This window comes from Lepidochelys kempii, chromosome 1 (genome assembly GCF_965140285.1).
Source record: "Lepidochelys kempii isolate rLepKem1 chromosome 1, rLepKem1.hap1, whole genome shotgun sequence".
In the NCBI taxonomy this organism is placed as follows: domain Eukaryota; kingdom Metazoa; phylum Chordata; order Testudines; family Cheloniidae; genus Lepidochelys; species Lepidochelys kempii.
The window spans coordinates 143,921,499-143,945,294 of record NC_136380.1 but is presented as its reverse complement, the minus strand read 5'-3'; the positions used below and the strand labels follow the sequence as shown (position 1 = coordinate 143,945,294).

General features: G+C 40.9%; 1 protein-coding gene across 5 annotated transcripts in view; it reads left to right on the top strand.

Moving 5' to 3' along the window:
- KLHL15 (kelch like family member 15) overlaps positions 1-23,796 on the top strand; it is a 58,406-nt gene that overhangs the window by 72 nt on the left and 34,538 nt on the right. For 4 of the 5 annotated variants that reach the window (XR_013636247.1, XM_073357580.2, XM_073357559.2 and 1 more), the window contains exon 2: positions 11,918-12,629. Coding sequence is in view for 4 of the 5 variants with exons in the window: in XM_073357580.2 (XP_073213681.1) it covers positions 11,925-12,629 (705 nt within the window). In the remaining variant the exon portion in view is untranslated. Of the gene's footprint in view, positions 1-38; positions 299-11,917; positions 12,630-23,796 lie in introns of those variants that run through there. The other variant, XM_073357548.2, reaches the window with a different exon arrangement.

The window sequence follows — 23,796 nt, the reverse complement described above, 5'->3', positions numbered from 1 at the left end:
GTGTGAGCGGCGGGGGGAGGGGGGGCGAGGCAGGGGTCCGGGGGGCGAGCGAGGGGCCGGGAGCGCTGGTGCCTGGGCAGTGCCGGCGGCGCCTCCCCCGCAGGCGTAGCGGGGAGCAGGGGCGCAGGCGCGCGCCCCCCACCCTGCCGCGGGCGTCACCTCAGCCCTTGCCCCGCACTTCAGCCCCCCCGGGGCGCGCCGCCTCCTCCCCCGGCTTTATGTCACACCGAGACCCCCGGCTCTGCAGGCTGGGCGGGCGGAGTTGCGTCTTCAGTGCTGCTGCTGCTGCTGCTGAGAGGTAGGTGACGCCGCCGCCGGGTCCCCCCTTCTGCCCTTCCCCCCGCCGCCGCTGCTGGCCCGAGGGGTAGAGCCGCTTCCGCGCCGGTTCACACACCTTCCCCCCCCCCGCTCTCCGCCGCCCCCCCCAGTTTTCTCTCCAGCCCCGTCCCTGATGGGCTGGGCAAAAGAGGACACCCCCCCCGCCCCCCGCTCGCTCAGCCGCCTGCTGCCGCCGCCGCCCCGTGTGAGGGGTGGAGGGAGGCTTGTTGCGTGTCTGCAGCAGCAGCAGCAGCACACGGGAAGAGGATAATCCTGGTGGGTGTTTCTCGGGTAACTCTGGTAGCGGGAGCGGGGGATGCTCGGGGTAGTGTAACCGGCTGCGGCAGGGTGCGTGCGCCTCTGGCCTGCGCGGTGGGCGCGCGTCCCGCCCGGCCTCCGGTGGTGTTTTTCCTCTGACCTGGCTCTCCTGCCGCTTAGAAGGTGTCGCCAGAGAATAGATGCCCCTTTCTAGGGCTTTCTCTTTTCTCCCTCCCCTTCCCCATACCTTTTATTTCCAGAGAGAGACTGGCCTGGTGATCAGTCTTTTCCCCTGGAAAATCGTCAATGGCGAGCACAACGTGTGGGGAGGATATGAAGTGGTTACTGCTGAGTTTGTGTTTTCGTTTTAAATCTCTCCCTGTTTTAAAGTGAGGATAGTTAGCGACGGGAAAAGTCTTGCAGACTGAACTTACCTTTCCACGAAACACATGTGGCTGGGCCAACAGCAGTATATAGGCTTCCCACGCCCACCCTTCCAACGTGCACCCTCTTTTGGAGCAGTCTGTTCTAGTTCAGTTTCCATGTTCATTCAGTCCAGGCCTGTGTGCTGAAGTTAGCAACAGGGTTGCTCACTGGTGTCAATTCTGGTGTAGGGCTGTGTGTTCCAAAAATTTGTCCATGAGGAGGTGGACTGAGATCACGAATTAGCATTTAGTCTAATGCTTGCCCCTTGATGGAAGAATCAAAAGACTTTTATATTTGTAAGTAACCCATCTTCTGGCTCTGAAAACTGCGACTCTATACATTGGGGTAGCTTGATATTTGAGGTTTGATTCAGGAATTGTATTAAATATGCCAGATACCTAAATTGTAGGAGTCTCCCAAAAACATAGATGTGTGTTTTTTTTAAAAAAAGTCTGCTCAGTAATCAGTGAGGGGTAAAAATTGTATTAATTTATATCATGTGATTTGTAGGATTAGCAAATAATATCGAAACATTTAAATAAATACCAGAGTAGGTTACTGTTGCTTTTTAAAAATTCTTAGGGTTGCCCCTTCCAAGTGAACTGGGGAAATATAAAACAACTATAGGATGAAGAAAAAACTAAGATGGAATGAATGTCCTTTATTTTGTTCTGCACTTTGTAAAGTTAGTTTTCAGTAGTAGTCAGAATTCTGTGGTTTTTATTATACTAGTACTTTTCCATACGTTAACAATTCAGACCTTTAAGTTTGTAAGTATAAACTGATCAATTTAGATGTTCAGGGCTACTAGGTATCAAAGGTTTGTCTTGCTACTTTATTAATGTTAGATCAAATTGCATAGTTAAATGTTGCAATTTGGATAATTTTTTGTTAATGACAACTTCCCATTGAAAAAAGAAAAGGAGTACTTGTGGCACCTTAGAGACTAACCAATTTATTTGAGCATAAGCTTTCGTGAGCTACAGCTCACTTCATCGGATGCATACTGTGGTTTTCATACACACAAACCATGAAAAAATGGGTGTTTATCACTACAAAAGGTTTTCTCTCCCCCCACCCTACTCGCCTGCTGGTAATAGCTTATCTAAAGTGATCACTCTCCTTACAATGTGTATGATGATCAAGGTGGGCCATTTCCAGCACAAATCCAGGGTTTAACAAGAACGTCTGAGGAACAGTGGAGGGGGAGGAATAAACAAGGGCAAATAGGTTACTTTTTATAATGACTCAACCATTCCCAGTCTCTATTCAAGCCTAAGTTAATTGTATCCAATTTGCAAATTAATTCCAATTCAGCAGTCTCTCATTGGAGTCTGTTTTCGAAGTTTTTCTGTTGAAGGATAGTCACTTTGAGATCAGAAATTGAGTGACCAGAGAGATTGAAGTGTTCTCCGACTGGTTTTTGAATGTTATAATTCTTGACATCTGATTTGTGTCCATTTATTCTTTTACATAGAGACTGTCCAGTTTGCCCAATGTACACGGCAGAGGGGCATTGCTGGCACATGATGGCATATATCACATTGGTGGATGTGCAGGTGAACGAGCCTTTGATAGTGTGGCTGATGTTATTAGGCCCTGTGATGGTGTCCCCTGAATAGATATGTGGGCATAGTTGGCAACGGGCTTTGTTGCAAGGATAGGTTCCTGGGTTAGTGGCTCTGTTGTGTGGTGTGTGGTTGATGGTGAGTATTCGCTTCAGGTTGGGGGGCTGTCTGTAGGCAAGGACTGGCCTGTTTCCCAAGATTTGTGAGAGTGCTGGGTCATCCTTCAGGATAGATTGTAGATCCTTGATAATGCGTTAGAGGGGTTTTAGTTGGGGGCTGAAAGTGATGGCTAGTGGCTTTCTGTTATTTTCTTTGTTAGGCCTGTCCTGTAGTAGGTGACTTCTGGGAACTTTCTGGCTCTATCGATCTGTTTCTTCACTTCTGCAGGTGGGTATTGTAGTTGTAAGAACGCTTGATAGAGATCTTGTAGGTGTTTGTCTCTGTCTGAGGGATTGGAGCAAATGCGGTCTTATTGCAGAGCTTGGCTGTAGACGATGGATTGTGTGGTGTGGTCAGGGTGAAAGCTGCAGGCATGTAGGTAGGAATAGCGGTCAGTAGATTTCCGGTATAGGGTGGTGTTTATGTGACCATCGCTTATTAGCACTGTAGTGTCCAGGAAGTGGATCTCTTGTGTGAACTGGACCAGGCTGAGGTTGATGGTGGGATGGAAATTGTTGAAATCATGGTGGAATTCCTCAAGGGCGTCTTTTCCATGGGTCCAGTTGATGAAGATGTCATCAATATAGCGCAAGTAGAGTAGGGGCGTTCGGGGACGAGAGCTGAGGAAGCGTTGTTCTAAGTCACCCATAAAAATGTTGGCATGCTGTGGGGCCATGCGGGTACCCATAGCAGTGCTGCTGATTTGAAGGTATACATTGTCTCCAAATGTAAAATAGTTATGGGTAAGGACAAAGTCACAAAGTTCAGCCACCAGGTTAGCCGTGACATTATCGGGGATAGTGTTCTTGACGGCTTGTAGTCCATCTTTGTGTGGAATGTTGGTGTAGAGGGCTTCTACATCCATAGTGGCCAGGATGGTGTCATCAGGAAGATCACCGATGGATTGTAGTTTCCTCAGGAAGTCAGTGGTGTCTCGAATGTAGCTGGGAGTGCTGGTAGCGTAGGGCCTGAGGAGGGAGTCTACATAGTCAGACAGTCCTGCTGTTAGGGTGCCAATGCCTGAGATGGGGCGCCCAGGATTTCCAGGTGTATGGATCTTGGGTAGTAGATAGAATATCTCAGGTTGGGGTTCCAGGGGTGTGTCTGTGCGGATTTGATCTTGTGCTTTTTCAGGGAGTTCCTTGAGCAAATGCTGTAGTTTCTTTTGGTAACTCTCAGTGGGATCAGAGGGTAATAGCTTGTAGAAAGTGGTGTTGGAGAGCTGCCGAGCAGCCTCTTGTTCATATTCCGACCTATTCATGATGACAACAGCACCTCCTTTGTCAGCCTTTTTGATTATGATGTCAGAGTTGTTTCTGAGGCTGTGCTGGAAATGGCCCACCTTGATGATCATACACATTGTAAGGAGAGTGATCACTTTAGATAAGCTATTACCAGCAGGCGAGTAGGGTTGGGGGAGAGAGAACCTTTTGTAGTGATAAACACCCATTTTTTTCATGGTTTGTGTGTATTTTTCACGAAAGCTTATGCTCAAATAAATTGGTTAGTCTCTAAGGTGCCACAAGTACTCCTTTTCTTTTTGCGAATACAGACTAACACGGCTGTTATTCTGAAACTTCACATTGAAAGGATCACTTTTTGACTATCACTAATTTACTGTTAGATCTGATTGTGACGTTCATTGCTTGGCTTGGCGAATATGCAAACATTAAATAAATTTGCTGGACAGTTTTATGCCATGTCCAATACCTAAATAATTTAAAGGAAGGCAAATACCATTGGCTGTAATCTACAACATATGTTGTTTAGGATGAAATCCTGTCCCCATTGAAATCAGTGGCAAAACGCCTATTGACTTCAGTTGGATCACTGTTTCACCATTGGATATTAATAACATGGTCATTTCAAGTTAAAATTTCATATCTGCTGAGTTCTTGTAATGCAAGCTAATGAGACAGAAGCTCTGGTTGATCAAGGTGCAGAGTTAGGGAAAGTTCTGACTGGACTGGGAACTACAGATGATTGGTTGGCCCATAGCTACAGCTGTGTTTTGAACCATTTCTGTCAGAACAATTCTTAAAATACGGTTTTAAAGGCCTGTTTATTGCAGCAAATTTTAATGTGCTGTGAATCATGTTATAAGATGGAAGTGGTCTGACCATGTGACAATATGCTTTCTCTTACCCAAAGTCCAGACTTTTTAGAACCATATAATCAACCAATATTGCAGTTCTGATCTTTTTGGGACTATAACATGGTTTAGTTCCAGCTGTGCAGGCAAGACTGAACTGGGTTATAATATGAAACTCCAAAAATTTCAATGTGTAAAATTTTTAAAAAATGCCTAAGTTGCTTATCTTTTGAAAACTTTACCCCTAGGAATGTAGCATTTTGTATCCATTGCAGCCAAGGTTATTTTTAAACAACTTTTTTCACCCAGCTATCACAGTTCAAATGATATTCTAGACTATTCCCTCCCTCAGCAGGGTTCTAGTATAGTAATTTTATGATGTATAACCATGTTGGACACAATCCATGTTCTGTAATGAGTTTTGGAAGTACTTCAGACATAAGCCTAATGGTCCCATGTGCAGTTGGGCAATTATCTGAAAATTTTCCACCATTTCTAACTTTAATTCCGCTTAATCTGTGTTATAAAATGTGGGTAAAATTTTCAAAAGCATCTAGGTCCCATTTTTAAAAGTGACTTAGGCATTTAGGAGTGTTAGTCTCACTGGCTTTCAGTGAGATCTAGGCTCCCAAATGTTTAAGTTGCTTTTGAAAATGGGACTGTAGGCTCCTAAGTCACTTAGGCATGTTTGAAAATTTTACCCAGGCTCAATGTGTATTTTGCCAAAATCTAATTGAGAACCCTAGTGTGTGCAGGCTGAACTGTCCCTGAAATGCAAATTAATTTTCACAGGTTCTTAGCCTGTGTATATGCTAACATTTTACTTCAAATTTCCTGCCACTGTAAATAGTGAAGTTTTTCGGTTGTGTAGCAATGAAGAGCACTAGTGTAGCCCAGTTACCTCTTTTCCCTACTATGTCACTCCAGCTGTTGCTGCCACCAGTGAGAAATTTTGAAGAAAAATTGTAGCATAGACAATGCTTTATAGTGACATACACCAATGATAATACAGAGCAATTCTTAATTTTTATGTACTTGTAATTGGATTTTTAATGTTTATCGGTTTACAGCAGACGCAAGCCTTCTTTTCAAAGATGTGTGTAATTATGAATGTCTAATTTGCGCATACAAATATAACTATACACATCCTATTTTCACATACATTTGTATACATCTGACCACTCAGGGAAATACTGCATTTGTGCTGACAAATTAGATAAATGCATTCATTTTTGAAAACTGGGCCTAAGTCTTAAATCCAAAAGAAGTTTCACTGTGTGTATATCATAAAAGTATATTTAAATTTTACTAGATGGCTTTTGATGGAAGGTGGAGAAATATAGAATAGACTCTAAATCTGTTGTTCCTCTGAGTTTTCCAAAAAATACACTTAGCAGTGCAGCTAGTAAAATATCTTCCTGTGTAATGGTTTTGGGCATAATGTTATAGTAAAAGAGAATTTTGGTGTTAGTCATATTCAAGTGTTCAAATTAATGCTTTTTCAGAATTTCTTGGCGGTGGAAAAAAGAAACATTCCCTCTTAATTTATAAACTCGAAATTTACTAGTTCTTCCTCAGTCTCGCTCAACTGAATTGTTGTAAAATACATAAGTAAGGGGAAAGGAAATCTGCCCTTCAACTGAAGTGTTGTAATCCTACACTGGCCATTGTTAGCACCTTCCTAAAACAAGAAATTTCCCTGGAAAATACATACAGGATTACAACATTTAAAAAACGTGAACCTTTATTTATTGTAAACTAACTTCTAGGAAATACTGTTTTTTGAAGAATTTGACGACCAAAACAAATTGTAGGCCAAATTTATCCTTGGTTGAACTCCCTTGTCAGTAGACTCTATGGAATTGATCTCCATTTCTTCTTTCACTTGTGACTATGAGCTCCAGGATCATTGGGATGAAGGGGAATTCTTTACAATCAGCAGCAAAAAATTAAAATCTGGAGCAATGCCTTCAGTGCTTGACTTCTCATCTTTATTCTACATCTTTGATAGGTGTGCCAAGAAAAGCAATGCTTTTCCAGTCACAGTGGAAGTAGTCTATGTACTGAATAATATGCAAAAGGTGAAAAATGTCTGAAAAGCTAATAAGGTTAAGGGTTTTTCCCTTTTGATTTTCTTTCTTCCTCTGCTGCATTTAGAGGTCACTTGCTGTGATATCACTGACCCCTCTTTGATGGGGGAAATGAAAAGTGCACCTTTGTAAATAACCAGGAAAGGGAAGAAATTACTTCAGAAAAGAGGATTAATTATTTGTTGTGATAGAATGGTATTGGAATATATTAGACTACATATTGCCTTTAGACAGAAGCACACGTGTCTCATGGGGGGTGGGAGGGGGGGAGAAAGTTCCCCACCATCACCACTACCTATTCACATTTCCTCCACCTAACCAATTCCCTCTGTAAAGTGAAGTCTGAATTGCATTTTTATTGAAAATGTGAAAAAGTTCATTTTGTCATTGTCTTCTGAGAAATTGGCTGCAGTACTTTAATAGCAAATAGAATTACATATAAATTTGCAAGTATGTGTGGGAGGAATGGAAAAATTATTTGGAAAAATGCTTGCATCTGGAATTTTTACATCACTTTGTTTTAATTAAACTACCGGTATATTATTGCTGTTTGCTTTAGACTGAGGATATCAGCAATATAAATGAAATTTTTAGCAATTTCACTTTCTTTGAATTGTCCCTGACTCTACCCATTAGTCCACCCCATGTTTATTGCTATTTATAAGTTAGTGGTACAGAGAATTTTTTTTTTGTAGGTCTAGTGCTAAAAAAATAGGGCTACCTATTCAAATGTGTTGCTATGTGGCAAGATATGTATTTAATGGGGTAGAAGATGCATAGCTTTTATTTTTTTCTTTCCACTCTCTCAGTACAAACTGAGAGACTAGAGGGTCTCTGAGGCTTCTTTACGTTGTGTTAAGATGGAGAAGTCTCCTTCAATATCTTTTCTCCCACATTTCTTAAAAATCTTGTTACAAACTTGACAAGTGAGTTTAATAGTATCTGACACGCAGAAGGCAAAGTATTTTGGGATAGGTAAATGAAGATTTACTAAAAATAATCCTTCATCTGTCTGTTAAATGGTCTACTTTTTTTTTTTTAAAAGCAGCACTCGCAATACTAAACTCTTTTTGAAACATTAGGTAATAATAGAGTGTTTGGCAGCTTGCATAACGTTGTTGAGTCTTAGGTAGAAATGGAAATGAACCCTCTCATTTTCACAGAATGGCAGATGTTTGAAAGACCTGAAGATGTCAGTGGAATTTTAGCAGTTACTCTTTGAAGACGGGCTTTTTTTTTTATGTATTGTGGGGATGTTTTCCACCTCACCTTCACCCATCCTGCTCTTCAAATAGAGTAAATTCAGAATTTTAAAGGGGGTACTTTATTTCCAAGTGCTTTCAGTTATTAACTATTTAACGATCACAGTTGGATGGATGGGTGAAAATCCTGAATGTAGTAACTATGCTAATATGTAAGGAGCATGTTTCCCTCGTCTTTTTGAATCTTTCTGGGCAAATCAGCAAATGCTCCTTTGAACGTGGTGCATTTTTTGTCCCTCCTCTTTTTGCCAATCTCTTCCTGTGCATTTTCACCCTTCTTGTTTAATTGTCTTCCAGCTTTCTTTAGAGCATCATGAAGAAGTCTTTCAAGGCACCCTGTTGTTACCCATTTCTTTCCTTCTCTAACTCCAGAGACCCTACATCTAGATACCTATGTATTAAACCAAGCAGGGTGAGCCTGATGCAGCCGTAGAGCTTACTAACACTGTTCCTTTGGCCAGAGGGTGGTTTGAGAAAGCCCTTTCTTCAGGGATTCTTTGTTTTCTTTCATACTTTGTCCACAGAGTGAGGGATTAGGTCCGGGGTGGGCAAACTTTTTGGCCTGAGGGCCACGTTGGAGAACAGAAATTGTATGGCAGGCCATGAATGCTCACATAATTGGGGTTGAGGTGCGAGAGGGGGTAAGGGCTCTGGTTGGGGGTGCAGGCTCTGGGGTGGGGCTGGGGATGAGAGGTTGGGGATGCAGGAGGGTGCTCCGTGCTGGTATGAAGGGGTTTGGAGAGTGAGAGGGGGATCAGGACTGGGGCAGAGGGTTGGGGTGTGGTGAAAGGCTCAGGGATGCAAGCTCCAAGTAGCCCCTGACCATGCTAGAGCACTAGAGCGGGGCCATGCAGCTACTTCCAGGAGCTGTGGTGTGCAGCCCCCAACCTTGCACCCTGGAGTGAAGCCATGCCATGGCGCCTCGGCTGGAGCGCCGGAGTGGGACCAACCCACATGGTGCGGCTTCCCTGGCTGGAGCGGGGCAAGCCCTAGAATCTGCTCCCCAGCGGGAGCTCACGGGCCGGCTTAAAACGGCTCAGCTCTTGGGTCGTAGTTTGCCCGCCCCTGGATTAGGTTGTTACCAGACAAATATGTGCTGCCATTGACCATCCAGTGGAACTTTCCTTAATTTTTGCTGGGCAAATTCTTTCCCCCCATTCTTTCTTTCACTTTCTCATGCATTCCTCATCTGTGTGAGTTTCAGCTCCTTCTGCCTCTGTATTTTAGAGGATGTGAGGGTAGGAGTTGGGGAGAGGACTTCTGTTGTTGTTGTTTCGTGCTCCTTTCCTTTTGAGGTGTTGGGACATGGTTCTTTCTCCCCCCTTTCCACGCCCGATAGTGGTCTTTCTCAGCTGCTTGTCACAGTAGTTTTCCTTAATAGGAGCAGCAGAGAAGGGAAAACAACATGATTTCAGTTGTTTTCATTTTGCTGGTGGGGACATGCTATACGCAGGAGCAACAGAGGCAGAGGTATGATGTCTCATGGTTATAGATTTTGGGGTGACAATGGACTTTATCTTCTCTCTGTCAATTGGCTTTGGGGGGATCATACCTGTTCCTCCACTGCCCTGAATGTAGCCTGTCCCCATCATGAATAGTGGAAGGAAACTTACTGGGGTAATTGTAATTTTCACTCTGCTGCTGCTACTCCTGTTAATGGAAATTTTAGTAGGGTTCAGGGATTAACCCGTATTTCATGTAGAGCACACTTCTGTGATCAGTACAGCTGTGCCTGAAGATTGTTGGATCCTGCTGGCAATGTGGGAATAGCACTAATGTTTTTGGACAGGGCTGTAAATGCCCACTCATCATTTGAACTTGAGGTAGGCAATGGGTGGCTGCATTTTTTCCATTCTGTGCTATCAGTTAAGGAATGGGGATGATGAGCTGCATACAGAATCCCCTCTTTTAATTTTCAAGACCTAAGGCTTAGAGTGGTGACAACATTATGACTAGAGCCCTATCAGATTTACAATCCATTTGGTAAATTTCACAAAGAAAGGATTTAAAAAATCCTTAGTTTCCTGGTGGTGTAACTGGGGGTGTGTGTGTCCCGACTCAAAAGAGGGTATCGGGGGTGAGGGCAGGGCTGTTGCAAGGCTACTGTAGGGGGGTTGCAGTATTGTTACTCTTACTTCTGCGCTGATCTCAGAGCTGGGCAGCCAGAACGTGGCGGCTGCTGGCTGGATGCCCAGCTGTGAAGGCAGCATTGCCACCAGCAGCAGCAGAGAAGGAAGAGTGGGAATACTACAACCCCCTACAATAGTCAGATTTCATGGGAGGAGACCAGATTTCATAGTCCATGATGCGTTTTCGTGGCCATGAATTTGGTAGGGCCCTAATTATGACCACTGGTCTTAAACTGTGACACTTGGCATACCAGGTGTAAGCTATTTCTGTGTCTTCATAATATTTAAATATAATCAGTTTGGTAATTTTAAAGTTTTATAGAAATAATTTTCAATAATTAATGGTTTCTTAAATTTATCACCACTGTAACCTAAAATATGTTTCAGTTTTAAATAATTTGTGCCAACAACCGATTTAATTTTTAAATTAAATACAGAAAACTAATGTAATATAATGACTGTTGCAGGAAATTCAGAGTTAAGGGCAATTTTATTAAATTAATATAAAAACATTCACACATCAAAGTTAATGGCTTGTCTTAAACTGGAAAAAGCCAGAAATTTCAGTGTTAAGGCTGAAACTCTTGCCCATTTAAGTAAATCCTAAATATTCAATAAGGTTTTTTTTTTGTTTTTTTTTTTTCCCTGACCAGGTGTCATCCCAAATCCCTATAAGGTGGTGTCCCATCATACTCTTACTTTTCAGAATTTCCTACTCCCATGTATATTTTGCCATTAAATATTTAGCACATATGTAATGCCTTCCATCTGAGAAGCATCAAGTGCTTAATATGTGGTTGAGCCTTAGCAACCCCCCAACACGTAGGGAAGTATTTGCTGAGTTCTAATCTCAACTGTGCTTCTGATGGCCTTAATATTTTGCACTTCACCAGACTTGTTATCTAGTTAGGCCTCACAAATAACACTATGAAGTAGATAATTATTTTTTATCTCCATTTTACAGTGGGGGAAGATAGAGACTAAATCACTTGATCAAAGTGCAAAATGCTTTATTTCCATGAACAACCTAATAGAGAGAATTGAAATACTTTTACCTTCTACTATAATAAGCTTTTAAAAATTATTGCTTTTTAAAGGCCTTTTGAGTCTTATTTTTTTAAGATGAAGAAGTTTCTCTTCCTTTCAGAAGCCTTTAATGTCTTATGTGTTTTTGTGCTCTCCAGTGATATGTCCTTTTGGGGATCACTGTGGAAAGAAATGTGCAATGTGACTAGCTTTTGGAGGCATTACATAATTATATGACCATGGAGTGATGTAAAATCAATAGAATATGTATAGTATTATCTCATTTGCACATTAATCTGCTTTTAGCACCAGAAATTTGAAATGTGTATCATATTACACTTAATATCTAGAAACTTGTTCTAGCTGCATTTTTGTTTGTTTTGTTTTACAGCCTTAAATCGATTTAAGTGGTTTAAAAATGGATGTTTTCTGCAAAGGGTGGACCACATAGACATTTTTATTGTAGATAATTTATTTTCATTGACATTTAACACATTGATATTAATGTTAAGGTTCATCTGGTCTGGAAAAGCTTGTATTATATAAACTCTTAGAAATAACACTTTCTGCTTTGATTCCTTTTTTTCAGGTGATTCATGGCAGGGGACGTGGAAGGGTTTAGCTCCTCCATCCATGATACCAGTGTCTCTGCTGGGTTCAGAGCACTGTATGAGGAGGGATTGCTTCTTGACGTTACTCTTGTCATTGAAGACCACCAGTTTCAGGCCCATAAAGCATTGCTTGCCACCCAGAGTGATTACTTCAGGATTATGTTCACAGCTGACATGAGGGAGCGAGATCAAGATAAAATCCATTTGAAAGGTCTGACTGCCACAGGATTCAGCCACGTCCTCCAATTCATGTACTACGGAAACATTGAACTGAGCATGAACACTGTTCACGAGATTCTGCAGGCTGCCATGTATGTTCAGCTCATAGAGGTGGTGAAGTTCTGCTGCTCTTTTCTTTTAGCAAAAATCTGCTTAGAAAACTGTGCAGAAATTATGAGACTCTTAGATGATTTTGGTGTAAACATCGATGGAGTCAGGGAAAAGTTGGATTCTTTTCTGCTAGAGAACTTTGTGCCACTCATGTCCAGACCTGACTTCTTGTCCTATCTGAGCTTTGAAAAGCTTATGTCTTATTTGGATAATGATCATCTGAGCAGGTTTCCAGAGATAGAGCTGTACGAGGCTGTTCAGGCTTGGCTGCGGCATGATAGAAGACGCTGGAGACATACCGACACCATCATTCAGAACATCAGGTTTTGTTTGATGACACCATCCAGTGTTTTTGAGAAGGTTGGTGCATTTGAAAGCAATAGGCAGGATTCATCATTTAGCTAGGGCAGCATGCCGTTAAATAGGTAAGATTCCCAAACGTGTTAGGAGGGGGGGGAAAAGACAGAGCATTGACTTTTTTTTTTTTTTTCCTGGCAAATAACACATATAGAGGATCTAATATCTGAAATTAATGTCTTCTACTTTTAGAAAATAGCATGTTTTATAACTGGCGAACTGGTAGGTTTACCATGTTAGTTTGTAAATGATTTCTTATAATGCGGACATTTTAAATAAGTTCATCCATATGAAGTTTAGTTTATTTCAGTCATTCTTATTGCTGTCCACATCTTGCTGCTTGATTTTTTTTTTTTTTTTTTTTTAAGTCTTGAGAGGCCCAAAGTGGATAGGGCCTATATTATTCAAAATCAGTTCTGACTGACTTTTAGTTTTAGATAGATATTGTGTACATGTTTTTTAAAAATCTACATTTTAATTGAGGTCACTAGATACTTTGGTGATGGGTGCTATAAATGAAGGTTATAAAAGAAGACAACTGTATACCTATTACTCAACATTTGGTTTATGTTAAAATGGTAAGGTGAAATTTTCAGAAGTCCCTAAGTCTCATTGAAAGGCAATGGTATTTAGGCTCCAAAGTCACTAAAGCACTTATTGTGGGAGAATAACTTTGAGATTGCATGCATGCATGCATGCATATATGCAAGTGTCAGATCCTCATCTTTTGTATGTCAACATAACTCCACAGACTTCAGTGGAACTGGAGAGATTGACGGTAGGTCTGGACCAGCATAACTTTTTTTTAAAAAAATTCATTTACTGAGAGAATTTTTAAAAAGTCATTGCTTTTATTGGGCAGAAAAAATACTTAGAGCGCTCCTATTTCAGCAATTAACTGATATTCTTGCTCTCTTATTCTCCTCTTGGTTACACAAGTGCAATTTCAATGAAGTGAGTAGAATTTGATCTATGGAATGGTATCTGTTCCTGCTGTCACTTTGCTCTGTTGATTTCTATTTCACTATAAACACAGTTATGCATGCTCAGGAAATAGAATTTTGAGTACATTAGAGCAACAAGCAAAGAGCAAGTTTCTCCAAATTCAGTCACCACTTATCAGCCAAAAGGGTCCGGTATGGAATAAACGCTGTTCTCATCGTCAGACTTTAATTTCAAAATACCTATCATTCTACTCGATAATAGTTTAAAATATTTTTTTAAATCTATACTTTTTACTCAATTAAAGTCAATATTCTTTTGTATTGCTGTATGAAAATGTATCGTACAGAATCGGCCTTCATTAATATTTAAGGTTTCAGAGTAGCAGCCGTGTTAGTCTGTATTCGCAAAAAGAAAAGGAGTACTGGTGGCACCTTAAAGACTAACCAATTTATTTGAGCATAAGCTTTTGTGAGCTACAGCTCACTTCATCCACTTTATGCATCTGATGAAGTGAGCTGTAGCTCACGAAAGCTTATGCTCAGATAAATTGATTAGTCTCTAAGGTGCCACCAGTACTCCTTTTCTTTTTATTAATGTTTAAACTTTTGTTGTCTGCACAAAGTGTGTACAGTTCTGAAAACAAACTTTGAAATAACAACTTGGTGTTCCTTTCCATATTGAATTTGTTCAATTTACAAATAAAATGTAGATTTTTTTTTTAACCTGCAATTGAAAACTAACACTTGCAGTGGGTTTTTTGTCTTGTGCATCAGCACCTGTAGTAAATATTCAGAAATCGGGAGTAAAAGTCCTGATCCTGCAAAGACTTACAAATATGCTTAATTTTGCACGCTACATGTAGTCCCATTGACATTTGCTAACAATTTTGTTGTTTATAATTTACTTATAGTTCTTTGGATCCCAAAGTACTTCACTGATCATATCAGATATATATATAGCCTCAAAGATCAGAAGAGGATCCGTTAATTGCCAAATTAATAGTGTAAAAAACATTTCAAGCTTCTGAAAGAGGAAGTATTTATCAATAATAGAAAATTACCCCCCAAAAAATCTCATTGTAGCCGAGAGACACAAGTTAGTAAAAGCACTGGTATGCAAAACAAGAATCCTTTAATTAAGCTGATGTCAGGGTTTTTTTGTTCTTCACCATGACATGAATTTTGTATGGTCCATCATAACTTTGAGTTTTGTTGTTTTTGTCAAATTCTTCTTGGATGAATGTATTTAAATGTGGGGTTTTTTGGTATGTAATTTGTTTTGTAGTTCAACTTTGGTCTTGGCATCTGGTAAATACATTATTTATCCAGTAAACCTGTTCTGAGTTAGATTATCTCACTTAAGTAGTTCCAAAACTTCAGTGGGAGTACATGGGTGAACAGAGGTTTGCAGGATTTGGCCCTTTCTATGTAAAAATGTATATTTGAGCACTAATGCCTAAATTTATCAGATTTTTTTTTTAAGTATAAGAGGCAGCTAATTATATTAGAAATGTTTGCTACATTTTCATTTTGTTTTCTTCTGAACAGATTGTAATAATTGCATAGTTTACATAATTTACATTAAGAAAAGGAGTACTTGTGGCACCTTAGAGACTAACCAATTTATTTGAGCATAAGCTTTCGTGAGCTACAGCTCACTTCATCGGATGCTGTAGCTCATGAAAGCTTATGCTCAAATAAATTGGTTAGTCTCTAAGGTGCCACAAGTACTCCTTTTCTTTTTGCGAATACAGACTAACATGGCTGTTACTCTGAAACCTATAATTTACATTATGTGCCTATACTAACCTGAAGGCATATACAGAATAAATATAACTTATATACGGTTTTTTAAAAATAACTTAAATGTTTCCATTAGATTAAAGAGACAAGGTAGGTGAGGTAATACCTTTTATTGGACCAAGTGGCAGGTTTTTGATTTTTCTTACCCAGAGCTCTTCATCAGGTCTGGGAAACATAGAGTGTGGCAACTAAATACAAGTTGGAACAGATTGTTTAGCATAAGGATTTAACTCATTATAAAAAAACATTCAAGGAGAAGTGGGCAGTTAACACCTCTGCAGTTGTAGCCCAAAGGAGGGTTACTGGGTTATAGATTGTTGTAAGGAGCCATAAATCCAGCGTCCTTTATTAAGTCCATGATTTTTAAGCTGTCCATCTACACTACGCAGCTTTTAGCAACAGCTACAGCTGTGCCGCTAAAAGGCACGCAGTGTAGCCTCTGTTTGTCGGCAGAAGAGAGCTCTCCTGCTGACAAAAAAAAAAACTTCCATCCCCAACGAGCAGCGCAGCGTTAGCATTGTTGTCAGGACAGGGCTCCTGCTGACAAAGTGCTGTTCACACCTGCGCTTGTCCTCGGCAAAACTTTTGTCTTTTGGGAGGTGTGTGTGTGGTTTTTTTAACATCTCTGAACAACAAAAGTTTTGTCTTTCACTTGCCAGTGTAGATAAAGACTTAGGCCTTATCTGCATTGCCACTTTATACCGCTGAACCTTTCTCGCTCAGGGGTGTGAATAAAATGCCCCCCCGAGCGCTGCAAGTTTCAGCGCTGTAAAGTGGCAGTGTAGAGAGTGCACCCAGCGTTGGTAACTGTTCCCCTCATGGGGGTGTTTTGTTTTTTTTTTTATTCCCAGCGCTGGTGCCGTGACTACACAGCCACGCAGCTGCGCTTTAACGCTGCTAGTGAAGACATATCCTTAGTGTCTAAGGGCTAGTCTACGCTGGGATCGTTGCAGCAGTGCAGCTGTAGCACAGCTAGTGCAGATGCTCTCTGCCAATGGGAGACAGCTCTCCCATTGATCTAATTACTCAGTCTCCCCAAGAAGTGATAGCTAGATCCACGGGAGAGCTTCTCCCACCAACATAGCCTTGTCCACACTGACGTTTAGGTCAGTGTAAGTTACGTCACGCTGGGGCCGGGGGTGGCATTTCCATAACCCTGAACAACTTCAGTTATACCAAAGTAAGCGCTAGTGTGTACAAACCCTAACAAAGTTATGAATTTAAGTTCTCAGGCTCTTCTTTTGAAGGTGTTGTGCAGGTTTTCTTTCAAGATGAGAACTGAGGGGACAGATATGGAGTGAATGTTTTGTGAAAAGTGCTCACCCACGGGTGATAGGGTGTGGTTTTTTTCTTTTTTTATTTTTCTATGTGAGTTCATTCAAGAGTGTAATAGTTGTCTGGTTGTTATTGGGGCATTTAGTGCACTGAATAAGGTATACCACAGATTGATAAGTATGTGTAGGACCCATGGTTCTTGAAAGATATGTTATGGGAGGTATTGATCTTCATAGCAGTGTAGATATGTGTTCGTGTTTTACATCTATTATGGTAGGGTCTGGTGCCATTCTGAGTGTCCTAGTATGTGGGGAGCTTGCTTCTGATGATGAACTTGGCAGGGTTGGGTGGGGGGATTGTTCAAAGGCCAGAAGAGTGGGTTCAAGAAAGATTTCCTTCAGGATGTCCAATAAAAGATATTACCTTACCTACCTTGTCTCTCTAATATCCTGGGACTAACGTTGCTACAACAATACTATAAAACCACATTAGATTAATGCATTTCCACCCCACTAATACTGAAGACTAAGTGTCCGATTCTACAAGTTGCTGAGCAGTCTGGTCTTGATATTACAAAGCACTTATATGCAAGCTTAACTTTAATTACAAGTTGTCCCATTGATTACCAACTGATAGGGTTTGCTCTATGGGTAGGTCTACAAACCAAAATAAAATCTGCAGCTGGCTAATGCCAGCTGTCTTAGGCTTGCAGGGCTCAGGTTGCAGGGCTGTGTCATTGCTATGTAGACTTCTGGGCTCAGGCTGGAGCCCAGGCTCTTGGATCCTGCAAAGTGGGAGGGTCCCAAAGCTCAGGCTCCAGCCCAAGCCTGAAAGTTTACACAGCAATGAAACAGTCTCAAATCTCAAATTGGCTGGCACAGGCCAGCAGCGGGTGTCTAGCTGCTATGTAGACAGAGAATCATAGAAGATTAGAGTTGGAAGAGACCTCGAGGTCATCTGCCCAACCCCCCTGCTCAAAGCAGGACCAACCCCAACTAAAGCATCCCAGCCTGGGCTTTGTCAAGCCTTACATACACTGTAAAAAGAAAAGGAGTACTTGTAGTGCCTTAGAGACTAACCAATTTATTTGAGCATAAGCTTTCGTGAGCTACAGCTCAGTGAGCTGTAGCTCACGAAAACTTATACTTTGTAAGTCAGCAGAATAGATCTTTGTCAGACCCAGGGAAAGTAGATTTGAGGGCTCACCTCTGAAATTGCTCTTCCCCCAATCAAACTCTTTTAGGGACGTACATTTGAGTATCATGTGGCCCTCAGAGAGCACCTTACGCTTTTGTCCCAGAGTTTACAGGTCTTCAAATTCATGTATAGGTGTAATTGCTGGTGGTGGTTGTGATCTATAAAGACTTTCATGGTATGCGTTCTGCATACTGTAGTTATGACCTCTTTATATTTTACCTTGTCAATTGACAAACCAAAACACCTGCCATAGTAAAATACAAGGAAAGAGGCCATCTCCAAGGTATTCATGACCGCATAATAAAGGGCTTTGTAGTTTTTTCTTGGAAACCAGTTCCATGAATTGCATCTAGAAACTAATATAAATTTCCAGAATACAACCCTAACATGTTCTTTTCACTGTTAGGTAAGCATGCCACTGTATTCTCCATCAGCTGGAGTTTTAGTTGTCTGTAGCACCAACTAGATCACAGTGAATAATCCAGCATGCAAGTGACAAAGGTACAGCTAATTATGGCAAGGTTGACATCTGTAAAAAATAAATAAATAAAAAATAAGTTGAAATATTTTATGTGTAAAGAAACACGTAAATTTGCATTGCTTTATTAATGGCTTAGGACCAGGGTGGATTTGATGTAAATCATGATTTAAATCAGTAGGCAGGAAGACTCGATTTAATCATGGCTTTCTACATAAAAGTGCATTCTTGTTGGTTGTTATAACCTTAATACATATTCTTCACAATTCAGAGAGAGATGTAGGTTTCATTTTTAGAAGGTACACATGATACATTTTTAAACAGTGATTTATTTTGAAAACTTTTCAGATTAGTTTTATAGCTATATCCGAAAATGAATGAATGTTTGGTTATTTCATTTATCAAAGATAATTGAAGCAAATATTTATGAAGTCACTGGGAGGTGAACTATCTCCAATTCAACAGGTTAATTATTAATATTTGGAGGATTTTCTTGCCATGCTGTATTAGGAGGAGAACATCACCAGACAGACATTTAAATTGTTTTATTTAACTAAAACAACAATGTTAAGTATTCTGGATTTTTTTCTTCAACAGCAAATGTATAATATTTTAACAAAAAAGCTTATGTCCCTCCCTTCTCACATTTATCTCCAGACTTCTTCTCCTTGTCCAGATCTATTCCGCCCTCAACAATCTTTTATTCATTGACGTTTTTGAAACTTTGCACTTTTAGAGAGAGGTAAGGGATTGACTGTGTACACAAATTTGCAGAGGGACAATAGAGTTGAGGTCTGTTATTTCTCACCTCTATATAACTATTTATTTAAAAACATTTTTGCTGTTAACAAGCATGTTACCTCAGGTGACACACATCCACAGTTTGAGACCTGCAAAACTAAGCATCTCTGATGGTATCTTCTAGACTGAGCACTGAGTCCCGTTGGGTAGATAGATTATTTAGGTTAATCTTTCTGTACAGAAGCCTGTGGAACCCATAAGATTGGGTCCCTAATCCATGAACTATTGGAACTCATTTAAAAAACTTTTCTTAAACATTATATCAATATATTGTCTCATACTACAGAATTAGAATTTATAATCCCTATTTCATGATGAGATATCTTTGATCTATAATGTATCTGAATTAAAACTATCTTTAGATAGGTTTTTTCCTCAAAAGTCATTTAATTAAAAAAATCAGATTTTTTTTTTATTTTAAAAAAAAAATGGCCACTGTGCTATCAGAACATCCAGAAAGCACCCAAAGGATCTAACGAAACACCCCCTCGAAATAAAAAGAAAGGAAACTCTTTTATATGGAGGGGGCAAACACAGCTTGCACTGTTTCCTCCTGAAGCTTTGACCAACCAACATAATCTCATACATGGAGCTCCTTATTATACATTACACAACAGTACAGTTGTCTGAAATTAATCTGTCGTCACTATATGCATTTCTAGAGTTCTTGTCTCTCTAGTCTGTAAATATAATTATGTAACTCAATTATGTAAGTTTCAGTTAGGATACTTGGTAAAGTGGCCCCACCAGCCCTACTTATTCTTCTTATGTCATCAGTATTTCTAGAATAACAGATCTCTAATAATGGAGTTGGTTTATTTTCTTTTTTTCTTTTAAGTTTTCTAATGCTTTTGGAGAACTCTGGCTTGACAGTCTTTTGTTTCCCCACAGAACAGGTGTGGCGTGTTTTCCCATTCTAACCTGCCTATGTGGCTAGACCCTGTCCAGGAGGAGCCACCTTTTAGTATGAGAAAGGTAGTTCTGTATCTGTTAAACCGTTGGCCTCTGTGCTAAAAAGAAGGCAGATAGTACAAACAACGGTGATTATTTGTTGGTGTGCACCTATAGGAGCTTAAATGAATCCACCCATCATCTCAGACGACCAAACAGTTGTTAGATGGCAGCAACTGTAGCTCACCACTGACTTGGGATGGACATGAAACAGGCAATCTGGAAGTACAAACTTATGCATCTCATAACTGATTTCTCGTAGATAAAGCGGAGGTATCATTGAGTTCGTGCATTTCTAAGATTATAATTGATAAAACAGACTAGTTGCAGAAAACTTAGTTGAAAATGAGAAATGTTCTTAGAGTGAGCAGGATGTCATTCAGCTCAGTATAGATGTTGATCTGACTGTGTATTGTGTGCAAATATTAATATCCAATATTTATACATAGAGGAGATGAATATCCTTAGAATGGATTTTTAAAAAGCTTAATAATCAGGTTCACTGTTAGGAATATTACAACTATGAATGAAAATATTCTTCTGTTGTATGGACTAGTGTATGAGTAACGTATACACTGTTTCAAAGGATTATGTCAACTAGATATTGAAATTTCATGGCAAGGAAAATTAGGAATTATTTGGTGGTAGAACCCTAAATGGGATGAATATGGAAGCTATAACATCAAAGCAACTGTGTCAATTCTCATGCATATCTGCTCTCCAACATCTTCTATTTAAGTCTCAGTCCCATGTTCCCAGCAGAACACTAATCATTTAACCCAGTCTACGCTTACAGGAGAACCTCTCCCAGTCCAATGTATTTTGATAGAACTAAAATATGTCCCTGTTTTTCTCCCCAAACGTCCCAGTTTATAGTTTATGTTGTCAGATATGCTATCTTATCTATTTGTATAGCTAGAGATTTACCATGGTTTAAAAAATAACCTAATGAAATCTTCCTTTCTTTACAAAGATGCTTGGCCAGCATTACAAATGTAAATATTAACAGTAATTCCAGGGCCTAGCATTCCTGTGAACTAGATGCTTCAATTTAAGTGTTGTTTTTTAGAAAGTTGCCTATTTTAAAATATTTTTGTCCAGAAGAGCACTTTAGTAAAAACTCACTTAATTTTAATAGTCTCTTTTTTTTTTTTTTTTTTGCTTCTGTGCCTTTCATCTTGGGCATCCAGGGCAGAGTGGCTTGGACAGCCACAGAAAATAAGGGCACAAGAGAACTAAAGATATGAGGGTGGAGTATTGGAGGAAAGAGAAACAAGCAACAAAGAAGGGAACAATGACTAAGGCCATGTCTACACTACTAATTTTTTTTGACAGAAGTGTTGTTGACACCCAAAAGGTGACATAATAAAAATCGGAATTTCATGTTCACACTTGCTCCCTCTGTTGGCAGATCACGTACAGATTGGGGGCACCTTTGTCAACAGTGTGAGCACTGCACTGTGGGTACCTATCCCACAGTCCAGCTTGACACCTTCTGTTGCAAGGTGTTGTGGGAAGGCAGAGTGGGTCGCGGCACAGCTTGGGATCTGGCTAAATGTGCTGTGATGCATTGATTTATGTCCCAGCACTCCATGGGCTTCCTGATTTCTTTCGTGGCAGTTCTGCAGCGGCCATTCTCTGCTGTGCACCCCAGCATCTTTGTGAGAAGGAATGGATCCTGAACTGCTCTTCTGTGCTCTGTTAACTGTCATGAAGACATGGCAGTGCAGTTAATCTTCAAGTTCCTAACTGAAGACGACTTGCAGGCACCCGACATTCTGAGTGACATGGATAGGAGCAACTTTAGATTGCTTTTGGCATTACAGAGCAATTGCATAGGGTAGACTGTCACTTTTGGGCTTGGGTAACAAGCACGGAATGGTGGGATCATGTCATCATGCAGGTGTGGGATGAAGAGCAGTGGCTGCAGAACTTTCGGATGTGGAAAGCCACCTTCCTGGAACTGTGTGCGGAGCTTGCCCCAGACCTGCGGTGCAAGGACACCAGAATGAGAGCTTTCAGAGTAGCAGCCATGTTAGTCTGTATTCGTAAAAAGAAAAGGAGTACTTGTGGCACCTTAGAGACTAACACATTTATTTGAGCATAAGCTTTCGTGAGCTACAGCTCACTTCATCGGATGAGTCCTCTCAGTATGAGAAGTGTGTGGCAATCACTGTGTGGAAGCTGGTGACTCCAGACTGCTACCGGTCGGTCGCCAATCAATTTGGAGTGGGGAAGTCAAGCGTTGGGGCTGCATTAATGCAAGTGTGCAAGGCAATAAATGGCATCCTGTTACGAAGGACTGTGACTGTGGGAAATATGCATGAAATAGTGGACGGCTTTGCAGAAATGGGGTTCTTTAACTGTGGAGAGGCGATAGATGCTGCATACGTTCCAATTTTGGCACCAGACCACCTTGTAACAGAGTACATCAATAGGAAGGGGTACTTCTCCATGGTGTTGCAGGCGCTTGTGGATCATTGAGGACATTTCACTGACATCAACGCAGGGTGGTTTGAAAAGGTGCATGACGCACGCATTTTTAGGAACACTGGCCTGTACAGAAAACTGCAAGCGAGGACTTTTTCTAAACCAGAAGATTACTGGAGGGGATGTTTAAAAATGCCCATAGTGATCCTGGGAGACTAGGTGTACCCCTTACAGCAGTGGCTCATGGAACCTTACACGGGACACCTGGAGAGCAGTAAAGAGCGGTTCAACAACAGGCTGAGTAGGTGCTGGATGACCGTTGAATGTGCTTTTGGCAGATTAAAGGCGCGCTGGCGATGCCTTTATGGCAGGCTAGACCTTAATGAGGCTAATATTCCAATGGTGTATGCACGCATGCTGTACGTTGCATAATCTCTGTGAAGCTAAGGGTGAAAAGTTTGCTCAGGGGTGCAATGCTGAGGCAGACCCTTAGCTGCTGATTTGGAGCAGCCAGATACTAGGGCTTTCAGTGGAGCCCGGGGCAGGGGGGTGGCAATTCGAATGAGGGAGGCTTTGAGGCAGCACTTTGACAATGAGTACCAGTAATGTATATCTCTGTCACTGGTGTTAGATTTCCTAGGACGCAATGGTGTCATTTTGGGTCTTGTGTTCCTGTAAAAGAATGATTACAATGCCTGTGCAGGTACTAATAGTGCCTGCTATCTCAATTTTTAGAAAAAAAATAAAGATGATTCACCATTAAAAAGCTTTGCTTTTATTAAACAAGAAACAGCACACACAAACACATAAATGCCTGCTGGGATAGGAGGAACCAGGGAAGGACAGACTTTCATAACTGTCTGTAGGTCCAGCTATTGTGAAAGTTGTCTGAGGGGGTGGAGTGAAGGGGAAACGAGAAGTCCTGGAAGGTGGAAAGGCATGTGTGGGCAGAGTTTGTGGGGGAGCATGGAAAAGTGTGCTGCAGGGGAGGGTGAGCACAGATCTGCTTAGTCTGCAGCACTATTAAGGACTGCAGCATCTGCGTTTGCTCTTCCATTACTTTAATTGTCCCCTCAGTTGCGTCCTTAACTGATGCTTGATTCTCTTTTCTGTCCTGCCCTTCGGCTTCCCAGCACTCCTTACTTTCCCTTTTTTCTGCATTGGAGCATTGCACTACCTCCTGGAACATGTCTTTTTTTTGCTGCATCTTGAGCGCTTTCTTATCTGGCAGAGGCGCTCGGCAGGGGTGCATGGAGCATTCCTGAAGGCTACATCTGGTGAAGCACAGGTG